The 13,387-nt window shown below is 42.7% G+C and overlaps 2 protein-coding genes across 2 annotated transcripts in view; one reads left to right on the forward strand and one right to left on the reverse strand.

The window, feature by feature from the left end:
- Positions 1-2,561: 2,561 nt before the first annotated feature.
- Positions 2,562-8,669, forward strand: LOC135238346 (olfactomedin-like protein 3A). Its single transcript, XM_064306133.1, has 3 exons — positions 2,562-2,837; positions 4,744-5,008; positions 7,050-8,669. Exons 1-3 carry the CDS (start codon positions 2,730-2,732, stop codon positions 7,877-7,879), a joined length of 1,203 nt encoding a protein of 400 aa, XP_064162203.1. The 5' UTR covers positions 2,562-2,729; the 3' UTR covers positions 7,880-8,669.
- Positions 8,670-12,123: 3,454 nt separating this feature from the next.
- LOC135238095 (synaptotagmin-6-like) overlaps positions 12,124-13,387 on the reverse strand; it is a 39,134-nt gene continuing 37,870 nt past the window's right edge. The window contains exon 7 of the mRNA XM_064305767.1: positions 12,124-13,387. This exon is cut by the window's right edge and continues 2,445 nt beyond it. The gene's annotated coding sequence lies outside the window, so the exon portion shown is untranslated.

The raw sequence follows: 13,387 nt of genomic DNA on the forward strand, positions 1-13,387 counted from the left end.
GTAAAGTGGAAGAGACCAATTACAGGCCACCGATTTATTTCAATGAGAGAGCTCTCACAATGCACTCTCTGTTTCATAGTTATATAACTGTAATATCACTCCTTTGATGTGGTGTGCTTTTATCTTTTTTTCTTTGTTTTGATTGTTTGTTTTTCGGCAGGCTTTGTAGGAGGCTCCCCACTGGTAGCTGTGGATTCTTTGGAGGAAATATTATCTTGCTTACGGGAACAGTTTATTTTTCCTTCAGTATGATTGTGAATATAATTAATTTTTATTCAGATATATTCAGTCTTATATAAGGCTGAATGGATCTGGTTGTGAGCCTTTGGGACCGAAGAAAAATTATGCTTTTTTTATCCTCAAGGAAATGAAACATGTCACGAAGTGTCTGAAGTACATGTGAAATATTTATAATAGTCTCTTTTTGTATTGTGGTGGTTTATGCTCGAGGGAAACAGCTGTGCTGAATTATTTATTTATCAGTGGATCAAAAGTTCATGCACAGTACACTTGAACAGTTCTTAGAAGTGCATGTTTTAAATCCACATGCTGTAGACTAAACACAGCTACAAAGGCTACATAGGAATTTTAGTAAATAAACTGAGAAAAATATTGGCAGTAGACCAGCTTGGCTTTTTTTTTTTTTTCTTCCTGTATTAATACCTTTCCATGATGATAGTTACTTAAATTTATTTTTCAATTCACCTCATCCCCTTAAGTATATTCCCCTAAAGCAAAATATTGATTTTTGTTAAGGTAGAAATCGACATAATCATATAATATACATTTACATGCACAGTATGAACTATTATAACACCTATGCTCACTTAACTTTATAAAAATGCAGCTTCTTAATTTCATAATTAAAATATGTTTTCAATACATAGCAACACTTCTCAATAGATGTTCACATCATTGGCACCTTCAATATTGCAGTATACCGTACATTAAAAAAATGTTCTGCTGTAAAATTCATCACTGTTTTTTTAAAAGGCTGCATATTTACAAGTTCACATATAGTATGTGCATTGCATGTTTCGTACATTATGAATATTGTATATTCCATATTTGTATGGGAATGTCAGATTATTTGAAATGAAATAAGTGTTTACCACAAACAATTAGATCATAAGGAAAGCAGTTCATGGAATTGTGGAGACAGCGGTGTGGTTATCATGTCATAAAAAGTCTACTAATAAGACATGAGGTTAAAATAAAAGGCAATTGTGTGCAGCGCAAATTATTTTCTCCTGTAAAATACACTCATCAAACTGTGGAAAAACAGTTAGCACTGTTTTAGCACTGGTAAACAGTAGTTTCCAACCAGTGCTGAGAAAGTATGTCTCATGTGGATAGACTTTTTTTTATAAAAAGAAAAAAAAAAGAAGAAAAAAAAAAAAACCTGGGAAAAACAGAAAAAAAACCATCTGCTTTGGTTGTCGGGAAGTGCTTGAGTAGTTGTTAGCTAAGCAACAGATGACAAAAGTAAAAAAAAAAAAAATGCAGAAACAAGAACAAACTAGAATCCTTTAATCTGTCTACTTTCAAAGAAGTGTAGTAGAAAAGCATCTGTTGTGGCAGTGGCACAGGGAGTCAAGCTCACCTTTCCTTCCTTCTTTTTTTGCACAAGTTTTCCTCGCTGCTAAAGTCCTTCATAAAAGTTTTTAAAGTGTCCAGACCAAAAATGTCCAGCTTACAGTACGCTGCTTTTATACTGTCCACAGTTCAACCTATTTATCAGGTGTCCTAATCCAGTGAGACATAACCTTCTCGAATAAAATATAGCTGAAAACACTATGTAATGAGTAATGCATGTGCATGACTATGTCATGGTGAAGGATTATGAAGACAGGGTTACCGTAAACTTAGCTTGGAAATGTTTGTGTTGGATTCCAAAGAAATGACTTGTGTGCGAGTTTCTTCACTCTTTTGAATAAACGGTTTTAACTGCACTGTACTTTTTTGTAATCAATCTTACGTAAGCATTAAAGAAAAGCAGTAAATGTATGAAGCTCTGTTTATATTCTCTGATCTGATCAGCAAATGCTTTTACACACACACACACACACACACACACACACACACACACACACACACACACACACACACACACACACACACACACACACACACACACACACCCATACATACACACACACACACACACACCCATACACACACACACACACACACACACACACACACACACACACACACACACACACACATACACACACACACACACACACACACACACACACACACCACACACACACACATACATACACACACACACACACACACACCACTTACACACACACACACAGAATGTATTTAACTGCTCTGCTTTTGTATTGTAACACTGAAATAAAACAGGTGAAGTGAAGTTTTTATCCCCCCCCCCCAGCCTGTAAGGCATCTGTTAAAGAGATCAGTACATGCATAGTGGCATAAGGCAAGGGGGGGGGGGGCGGTTGGTTTGGGAGGGCGGAGTGAGCAAACAGCCGTGTCAGAGGAGGGAAGCCCCTCCTTCTCCGCGTTGGTAAAGCATTCTTGCCGAGCGAGCAAGCGTAAAAGTGGTCTCCCTCCCTCTCTCTCTCTCTCTCTCTACCTCTGTACCTCCCTCTCTCTCTCTCTCTCTCTCTCTCCTTCCCACACTCACAAGCTCTCCAGCAGGAGCTCAGACTCATCGCCTCTGACACCACCAGCCTCGTCTGCCCTTCCTCAACATGAGAGGCCTCCTCCTCCTCCTCTTCCTCGCCAGCCTCCTCTTCCTCGCCGGGGCCCAGACCCAAGCCCTGATGGACTACCTGGAGCGCAGGCTGCTGGCCATTGAGGTAAGAGCAAGCCCCTCTTTCCAGCCAAACCCTTGGATCCCATTCGCCGGCCAGGCAGGACTCCCTTGGCAAACACCGTGAGTGGAGTAAACGTCCAATCAAATGCAGATGTTGAGGAGGGGGGGAATGGGGTCAAAGGGTACTGCAATCCAGCTTGGTATTATTTGTGTTTTTTCTTTTTTTTTTTTCCCCAAGTGGTTTTAGTCATGCAGGAGTTTGAGAAACGAAAAGAGGAGGATTGTATTTTAACTCAGGATCGTCTGGTCACCCTGCTTTCAGCCAAGTGCTCTGTACAGTGCACGGGGGGGGGGGGGTTTGTTGTACCCCTGTGCAGTTTTGGGGTGCCCCTTCTCGAATCCGCTTCTCTGCGGCTGCAAAGCAGGGAGTTTGTGGAGCCGCAGCGCTCCGTCGAATGTGATTACCGGTAGTCCTATCAGCCCCACAGGCCCCCCCCCCTCTCTAGGAATCCATCACAGCTTGGGAGCCACATCCTGCTGGCTTCCATAACTTGGCCCTCGTTCTCCTCAAACATCTGTCACCTGGGGAGAAGAAACTCGCCCTTTTTTTCGTGTGCTTGCATTTCCGTAAACAAGCTGATTCATGAAACTGCTTGCAAACGGCTTTTTTCTTTTTAGTAATCCTTTTCGAGTGACGCGGACAAATCCAAACGTGTTATTCGAACGCGTCCAGCTTCCCCTGACTGGGGCATGAAAGTTTGATTTAGCTTAAAGCCAGAATCCCAGTTAGTCTATTCTCATTGTTTTTATTATGGGGCATTTTTGTCTACCATTGAATGATTCCAAGGAGAGAAGTCTACAACTACAGCTAAGTAAATATAAGTTCATGCCATTCATGACTATTTTCTAAGCCTCACATTTAAGTAACTAAAAGCTAAAATCATAGCATTGGATATTTCCTTTATAGCACATCAATTTAAGGTGCTGCTAATTCTCTGTCTTGCTCAATATTTGTGTCTCAGACCCTATAGCTGCAATCCCTTACCTTCACACACCATGAAGAATATCACAGTAGTAAATATTTCAGCATTTATTGCTTTATTTATACTTACTGTGTGGCCTTGACTTGATGTTCATGGCTATGGATAACTGTTACATAATGAGTGTTGTACCTTGGCAGACCTGCATTTTGTAGTTGTTCCAATGACCTTCGGTGTGCACTTACCGTACGTCGCTTTGGATAAAAGCATCTGCCAAATAAATGTAATGTACAGTAATGTAATGTATTGCCACCATAGCATAACCATGGCTTTTATTTCAATGGCCATGTGTGTACAGGAACAAACACTATATGACGAATAATCAAAAGTATGTGGACACCACTTGGTCTGGGACTGTTTTTCATGCTTTGGGCTAGTTCCCTTAGTTCCAGTGAAGGCAAATATCAATGCAATGATATGTTTGACGATTCTGTGCTTCTAACTTTGTGGCAACACTATGGGTAAGGCCCTTTCCTGTTTCATCACGACAATGCCCCCGGGCACACAGCGAGGTCCATATAGAAATGGTTTTGTCGAGATTGGTGTGGGAGAACTTGACTGGCCAGCACAGAGCCCTGCCCTCAACCCCAGCCAACAGCTTTGGGATTAATTTGAAAGCCAACTGGGAGTCAGGCCTAATCTCCCAATCAGTGCTCAACCTCACTAACACTCTTCTGGCTGAATGGAAGCAAATCCCTGCAGCAACGCTCCAACATCTAGTATAAAGCCTTCCCAGAAGAGTGGAAGTTGTTATAGCAGCAAAGGGTGGTAAAATTATTAATGCCCATCATTTTGGATGATATGTTGGATGCTAGGTGTACGCATGCTTTTGGCCAGGCAGCGTATACAGGTAGGTAGCGTATGCGGGTCTCACCTCTTGGCCCCCTCCCCCTCCCCCTCCCCCCTCAGGACCGCATCTCCACCTGGCACGAGCAGACCAACCGCTACGCCACTGAGCTGCGGGAGTTCAAGCAGCAGATGGTGGGCCTGCTGGAGAATCTGGACAAGGACCGGGAGACCCTGCGCGTCGAGCTCGGCGGCGGGTCCGCGTGGGATGGCGGAGATGCCGGCCGACGCGCGCCTCGGGACGTGGGACAGCTGGTGGCCGAGTCACGTCGCAAGGAGAGAACAGGGCAAGTACGACCTAGCTCACGGGTGAGGCGCCTGCGTGGACGTGCGACGACACACGGGTTACAGGGTTTAAACCGTCAGTAGCTAATTGTATGAAGTTAAGCAGGCTGGTTTCAATGTCCGAATGCTCAAGTTGAGGCTACATTCTTCATCGCGGATTTGCACGTCTATCCAGAGCGACTTACAATTTTTACATAGCACTTTACATTGTATCCATTGAAGCTGATATATGAAGCAGCGTTATACTTGCTCAAGTAAAGAGTGTCCTACGTCGACTGCGACTTTGGTTCAAGCCAGTTCTACCCATGTGCACACTCCTTCCTCACAAATGGTTCAGCCTCAGAGACCAGGTGATTTCACCATCCAATCTATAACATCATCAACTGCAATTATGAGTAAACTCTGTCTGCACGATGCTCTTGACATTTAGCGCATTACAGAATATGAAAGTATTAGTTTACCTGATTAGAAGCCCTGGGATGTTATTATGGGGAATGAATTCTTCATGGCATACGTAACTATTTCGGACATAATGTAGCCATAAGAGGCGAAACATTATCCATCTATAGATATTAGGTGACAATTTACAACAATTAACAGTTTTGTTTTTTTTTTTACAACTCAGGTGTGATTAAAAAACATTTTTTTGAACTGTATACGGAGGTTGGCCCAGGTCTGAGCTTGAGAGCTCCTGTGCTAAACTAAAGAGGCAGTGTGATGTTTTGGTGAATTTCCACTCCCTCCAGGGAGCCAGACAACTATGGTTTCAGACCAGGAAGCTTGGATTTTCTACGCATTCTTTGTGCTTCCGTTTGGATCCGGCTGACCTACGGCTTGTTACCCAAACAGGCTTTGGACGGTGGACTGATGTTAAGAGCATGTGTTTCACATATCCTCACAAGGCCTCACTTGATTTAATCAGCAGCAAGCAGAACAGGGCAGAGGACCACATTTATATATAACTGCCGTTCTTATCAGTGCAAATCTGCTGACTTTTGACTGTGCTCCTCCTCGAAAGAGACTTGGCTGGCCAGGCCAAGTGTGGGAGCAGTCTGCACAACAACATTAGACATCTCGCCAACCTTGGCTGTCTCTTTACTATTCCATTAAAGTTGGGGGAAAAAAGGGAACAAAAGCCCTACTGAGTGTCTGAGTAAAGATGCTGTAATGGAACATTATGTCAGATTTGGAAATAGCTTCCTTGCTCCTGTACTATTTAAAGACCTGACATTACCATTTTTTCCTGGATGAAGGCCTGTCCTGGTGATTTTTGTGCAACCTGTTAATTTCACATTTATATTTTTAGGCATTTAGCTGACCTTTCATCCAGAAGGACTTGCACAGCTGCCATTCTTTTCTTCTTTTTTTAACCCTTTGAAGAATTACAGTAGGTTTTTTGAATGTTTTTCCACAATTCTAACTCCGTTGCTTTCAGTTACCACCAGTAGTGATTGTTACATCAGCATTAGAATGTTCAGTTACGAACATTCTAACATTGTCATCGCATATTTGTGATCTCACACCTTAAAGTGTTAAGCACAATCCTGTACTATGATTGGACATTTAGTGCCACAACAGCAGAGCTCTGTCTGGGAGTCTAAACTGCGACCACAGGCAGCGTTTACAGGAAGGGGGTGGGGGGGGGGGGGAGATGAGGGTTCATGGTCATGCCACCTTCTTACTTGTGAGATGGTGTATTTTCTGCTTTGGTCTGATTTCATTTTCAAGATGCATCTCATCATATTTTGTCCCAGTTTTTCTCATTCGATTTAAATGAATTCAATCTATTTAAATTTTTCTGTAGTGCTGGTGGCGACAGCTAGAATTGCAGCAATTTGAAATGTGGCAAAAAGGCGTTTAGTGTGTTAGAAGAACGCTGATGTCCTCCGATTGGCTCAGTCTGAAAATACTGATTGAATGCCCCCCAACCTCGCTCCTTCTTTTGTTAGTTTTTATCTCTCTTTAATCTAAAAAAAAATCACACAACTTGAATCCTTATTTTGCACTGGCAAGTGAACAGTTTGACTTTTGTTGATAGGTTGATAAATATACATGGTCCGACATGATCAATCAACTGCGTTGAGGGAACACTGACCATATTGTGACCTGTAGTGTTCCTTTCCCAGACTGCAGGGACATGATCTCCAGCATCAAAGCCATGAAGATCCTGAAAAGAGTGGGCGGAGCCAAGGGAATGTGGACCAAGGACACGGGCAGGAGCTCCGCCAAGGTCTACATCTTTAACGGGACCAGCGGCGAGGACACGCTCTACGAGTTCAGCTCCGTCCGGGACTTCACCGCCTCCACGGGGATGTCCCGCGGCAAGCCCGTCCAGCTGCCCTTCCCCTGGGGCGGGACGGGGCACACCATCTACAACGGCTACGCCTACTACGTGAGGGAGGGGGCGGAGTTCCAGGTGATCAAGTACGACCTGCAGAACGGGACGGTGGCGGACAGCGCCGTGTTCCCGGCCCGGGACCAGGTGCCCGTGTACGCGCTCACCCCCGAGACCTACATCGACCTGGCGGCGGACGAGGAGGGCCTGTGGGCCATCTACGCCACCCGGGAGAACGAGAACGCCATCTGCCTGGCCAAGGTGGACCCCGAGACGCTGGACGTCGAGCAGACGTGGGACACGCCCTGCCCGCGGGAGGGCGCCGAGGCCGCCTTCGTCATCTGCGGGACCATGTACGTGGTCTACAACACCCGGCAGGCCAGCCGCTCCCGCGTGCAGTGCGTCTTCGACGTGGGCGAGATGGTGACCAGCGACGACGCCCCGCTGGTGTACTTCCCCAAGCGCTACGGCGCCCACTCCAGCCTGAAGTACAACCCCCTGGAGCAGCTCGTCTACGCCTGGGACGACGGCTACCAGATCCTCTACAAGCTGGCCATGAAGAAGAAGCTGGAGGTATGAAGGCAGCCGGCGAGATCCTCGAGTTCCTCGAGTTTGTGCTGGTCTTATGAGTCACGGTCCCCCCCCCCCAAAAAATACCGACGTGGATCTGGGCCACACGGCTTGTTTTGTAGTCTAAATGTCCTGCTCTACCCTTGCAGACTTACGGCAAGACTCATGTGTGATTGGGTTTTATTTTCCCAATTTCAGTAGCAGCCCTATAGGTACCATTCACTGAAAACATGTTTAATAGCAAATATCTACATATTTTTATCTAAATATGTTGTTGTTTTTTTGACATCCTTGGATATATTTAGGAATACTACTTTTTTTTTCATGGGTAAGATATTAAAAGATGGCCGTCTTTTTAGACAGCCAACAGACAAGGACTGCTCATTTAGGGGTCCAGCCACAGAACCTGGCAGCTGCAGCAACATCACAACACTCATTCAAAGTGCATTCCAATAGACTCATTCTTACTGTAGTATCTTAGATGAGAGAGAACAGTGTGGGGTTTGTTCTCTTTCCATGGTGTCAGAATCACGATTTTCTGCAAAGAGTTCATGTTATTTCAAGGCCAGCTGCCCTGCTGCCATTTTCAAATGAACGATCTATGCAGATTATGTATGCAGAAAATGTCTGTATCATATACTTATGCCATTTATATTAATGTGGTGTATCCAAATTTTCTTTCAAAAACCAAGAAGTTATAAAGAAACTAATGTTTCATGTTTTTTTTTTTTGTTACTGACGTTATGCAGTGTGTGCTTATACTGCGCACAAGCTCGTCAAAATAAACCATTTTGTGTGATCTTTGTGTGTTCTTGCCTTTCAAAGAAGCAGGAGATGTATCAAGGGACCACAAAATGGATGTTCTGTTAAGATGCACAACAACACCCAGAACTTGTGAAACCTTCAGCTCATTATACATGATAGTGCAAGTCCCAGCGGCCATCATGAACTGTGCTTTCACTCAATAATTCATCTCCAATTTCTCCAACAATTTTATATCCAAGCAGTGGTACGCCTATATATATATATATATATATATTTCAGTCAGTGCCATAATGTTTGGGACAAAGGACAAATTGATTTGGTTGTGTGTTCTAATGAAACAACTCTCAGTTGCATTTTTATTTTGGTTTCCCCGTGTAAAAATTACAGCAGTTTTTATAAATAGCCCTCCCATTTCAGGGTGTGATCATGCCTGGGATAAATGGAATCACAGGTGTTTCTGATTAGCCAGGTGTGTTCAATTGCTTCCTTAGTGCAGGTATAAGAGAGCTTTCAGTACCTAGCCTTTTAATTGCCTTTGGTGTCTGTTATTGGCATTTGTCAGCATGAGGACCAAGTCAAGGAAGACATTTTGAGGCTGAGAAATGGAACATCATTAAGAAGAAAGGGCGCTCTGGTGGTGAACTCAGAATATATATATATATCTACTGGCTGCACAAAAGGAGCAACATTACTTCTGGAACTTATTCATTGCCAGAAGTAGATCCATATATAAATTGCAGTATAAATGGAAATAGCAGCTCAACAGAACACAACAGAAACAGACCATCAGTCAGATACCTACGTTTGCAAAAAGCAACTGCAATAATTTACAGAAATGGTTCCAAGAGTAAAACTGGCTTTTTTAGCTGGAAGGACATCGGAAGTGAAATGCCTCCAGTGGCCAGACATGGGGGTATTTGTTTTCGATTCAAATTATTTTCTATGCTTTACTGATCTTGTCTGGTGTATTGGAACCAAGGAAATACACTCAGAAAATGCAAACCCGGCCTTCTGGCAGGATCAGTTACACCAGGCAAGATCAAAAGAGCACAGAAAAGTATTTGAATCCAAAACAAATACGTATTTGACCCAGATGTGCTAGTGGCTGTCATTTACAATCCCATTTCAATGTTCTCCAGTTCAGAAAATTACCACAACTCAAAACTGGGGGGGGGGGAAAGGCATAATCATTAGTTTAACCATGTTCCTTGATAACTTTCAAAAAGTTTCCTTACCTTACCTTATCTGAACTTTGGAGCGCAGTCCCTCCAGGTTACAGAAAGTAACATTTAGTCTTTCAGATGAAAATGTACCATCTGTAGATAAATTGCTTTCGCTGCAGTACTGTAAATGTTCCCCCACAGTGTATCACGGATCAAATGATGGCATCATAATCTGTATGCAGATGTGTTTTGGATGTATTAACTCAGGTTTTATACATAGATATATTTTGGATTAAAACAATCAATAAATAAACAATATTGATGGGGCAATAAGCTGTCTGCATAAAAACTGCAGAAAAAAACCTCAGTGCACACTATAATGCTGATCAGCTAAAAAAAGATAAGGCGGTTTCATAAATTCCTCTACGCAGTAAAGATTTTTTTTAAATATTTTTTTTTTTTTTACCCAAAGCAAGTAGGCTGTATTTTTCTCTTGATTTTAATCTGGTGAATATTTCCTGTCCGTGCTGCTGAGTGGAAAGATAAGTGATAGAGCAGCATGTCTTTTACTGCAAAGTCAATCCACCAGCTTTGAAGCTTTACTAATTGCTTGTGGATAATTAACAGAGGCACTTAACATTCCACAATGGGGCAACTGTTTAACAAGAGGTTCGGGAAGGACAGTCCTGCCATCTTATGGTTATAAGAAATCTTAAATCAGGACTTTCTATAGGCCCCAGTTATGAATGCCCCTGGGTACTGTAGCACAATTTTGATATTCTCGGCATTGTGTATGTTCCATGTTCACGTTGTCGAAGAAAGTTAATGTTATGGAACATCTCAGAAAATCGGGTTCATATCTGAGAAGCTCCCTTTCTTGGCCTTTCATGGATATAACAGTTTGCATCACGGACGCTGGTGGATCTTTTGCTAGGGTCCTCTCGTTGTTAATGAATGTATTGTTGGGTGCCCATATTCTTGCCTTCATGTTAATACATTACATTACATAACAGGCATTTAGCAGACTGTCTTATCCAGAGCTTTTACATAACATTTATAGCATAGCATTGTATCCATTTATACAGCTGGATATATACTGAAGCAATGCTGGTTAAGTACCTTGCTCAAGGGTACAATGGCAATCGGGAATCAAACCTATGAACTTTAGGTTACAATACCAGCTCCTTACCCATTGCTGCTGTCTCTTTTCGCCTGATTTCACTGCCCTGTCACCGGGAGCAATCTTCGATCTCATCGGTACAGATGATGTAAACACCGCCCAGTGAGCAAAAGCCAAAATCTCGACTTCTAGAGGCAGTGAAAATCTAGTTTGAGAGATATTTTGACATAAATGGACGAGCTTAACCCCAATAATATCAGGTTTTACCTGGATATAGCCTGGCTACGTCCTACTCGGCTCGAAAACTTGTTTTTTTTTTTGTTAACCAAATGTAGCTTAGTTTTTATTTAAACCCTTAGACAGAATTTCACTGACTTTTCACCATTAAAAAAAATATTCACTGGGAGATTTCTCTGCATTCTCCCCACTTCTCTCCCTCACAAAATCCTGTGTCCACCTTGATGTGTTCTATCATTCCTGAGCTGAAGCTTCTTGTATGTTCGCTCTCACATGAGTCAGTATTTGTAAAACACATCCCTCACTCCTTCACCCAGTGCTCGGTCATTTCTTACCTGACATGCTGCACCTCTGTTTCCTTTTCATGTTATGTATAATAATAATAATAATAATAATAATGCATGCATTTAAATAGCGCCAAAAAATGTGAAAACTTAAAACAGAGACAAATCAAGACAACAACAGACAAGGTCAAAAACAAATCAATAAAAAAAGATAAAGAAAACATTAAAAGATAATCCACAGGGGTTTTGTGGTGTGATAAGCAAGTCGATAAAAGTTTTTGTTTTTTTAAGGCTCGGAAAGAGGTCACAGAGGTATCAGTTTTGATCTCTACATCAACGTTGTTGGCACAGAGTGAACCAGCTCTATCACTGTTATTTAAAATCGTGACAGAGTTTGAATAAGTCATACGGGGACAAACTTGTAGAGAACGGGACAGTTTGCTGCATGCCATTGAATTCCGCGTTCTGAGTGTTTCTTAAACTTCAGTCGATGACTTCCTTGAAGCTTTCCCCATCTATCTCTTCACTCTCGAACTCACCACCGGTGGTGTACCCCTGTTTATGCAACATTTAATCCTCTCAATCATAACCAGCTCTGTCCATATCATTCAGCTTGCTGTCAATTAGTTTGCAGTCGTTGTGTACATTACTGGTCATTTCATTGTTACAAAAATTGCGTTTTTTAATTATTTTTATTCGTTGTAATTATCCATTTGACAATTGAAATGTGATTTTGAATTTTGTCAGCTTCCAGAAAAAGACAGAGCAGAATAGATATTTTTACAGCTAGTAAATTTACTGTTACATCTTTAAAATACAAGGGGGTGTTTTCAAACAAATATATTACAAATACAAATTTTCAATACAAAAAGGTTGCCTGGGAAAAGCACAGCTGACTATATTCAGAAACACAAAGCACAATAATAATAATAATAATTCAAGCGTTAAGGGTTTTCAAAACAGTCTGAACAATCAGTTTAACTGAGCCAACAGAGAGAACTGTCTGCTCTGTACTGTCTGCAGAGAGAAAAACAGTCTAACACAATGTAACTTAACAAGGAAAACAAGTCGGCAATGAATTTTCATAAAACCAGGGGCTTGTATCAGATTCGGATGTTTCAGTCACATATTAAAAATTTATGCGAAACACTAAAAATTGTGCAGAACTGCCGTTAACAGAGAATTGTTTCCAAACGTAAACGCACGCTGTCTTGTTTACTTGTGATAGTCGGCTATCTGAGTTAAATGTCACAGCTCTCTAAATGCGATGTTGACCTCCCACTCACCCCGTCCAAAAAAGCACATATATCTACATTACGTATGTACAACGTGTGCAATAGGGCTGAGCTGGAGAAACGTTCCGCCAGAAGCTGCACCAAGTGAGCCATCAACTAAAAGCCCCTCAGCGTTTGGAGTGGTCAGCACAAATCCCCCCTCTTCGCCACTGCCCCGTTAAACTCATAGAGGACTTTGAATTTCAGATCACGTTCCGTCTGAGCTCCTGCAGCAGTGGGACCCTGCCTTCGAATCTCTCTCAGGAATCTATGGTCAAGGGTGGGGGCGGGGGGCGGGGGGAGGGGGGTGGGGGGGGATTTCTCAGTCCCTGCTTCTGTCAGCAGTTCCAGCTCCGAAGACCGTGTGAGGAGGCCTTGCGTTGAGGAGGCCCTTGAAGTGGTTCTGGAGTTCAGTGCAAACAGCATACAAAAAAAAAAAGAACACGGAAGGTATTGAAAGCAGATCGACTCGTATACGATTTCAAAACACGTACAAGATGAAGAACTGAGCCGCACCGCGTATCCAGTCTGTCAAAAATGAAGATTCATGACGAGCGCTGGATCTTTAGTCAGCGAGGAACTGTAATCCCTGTGTTGCACGTCCTTTTCTAGAAATTCAGCCTTGCAAAACCTTCGAGAACCAAGAACCCTAACAGGCCTCTTTTTGGCGAAAG

Source organism: Anguilla rostrata, chromosome 13, assembly GCF_018555375.3.
Source record: "Anguilla rostrata isolate EN2019 chromosome 13, ASM1855537v3, whole genome shotgun sequence".
NCBI classification, from domain to species: domain Eukaryota; kingdom Metazoa; phylum Chordata; class Actinopteri; order Anguilliformes; family Anguillidae; genus Anguilla; species Anguilla rostrata.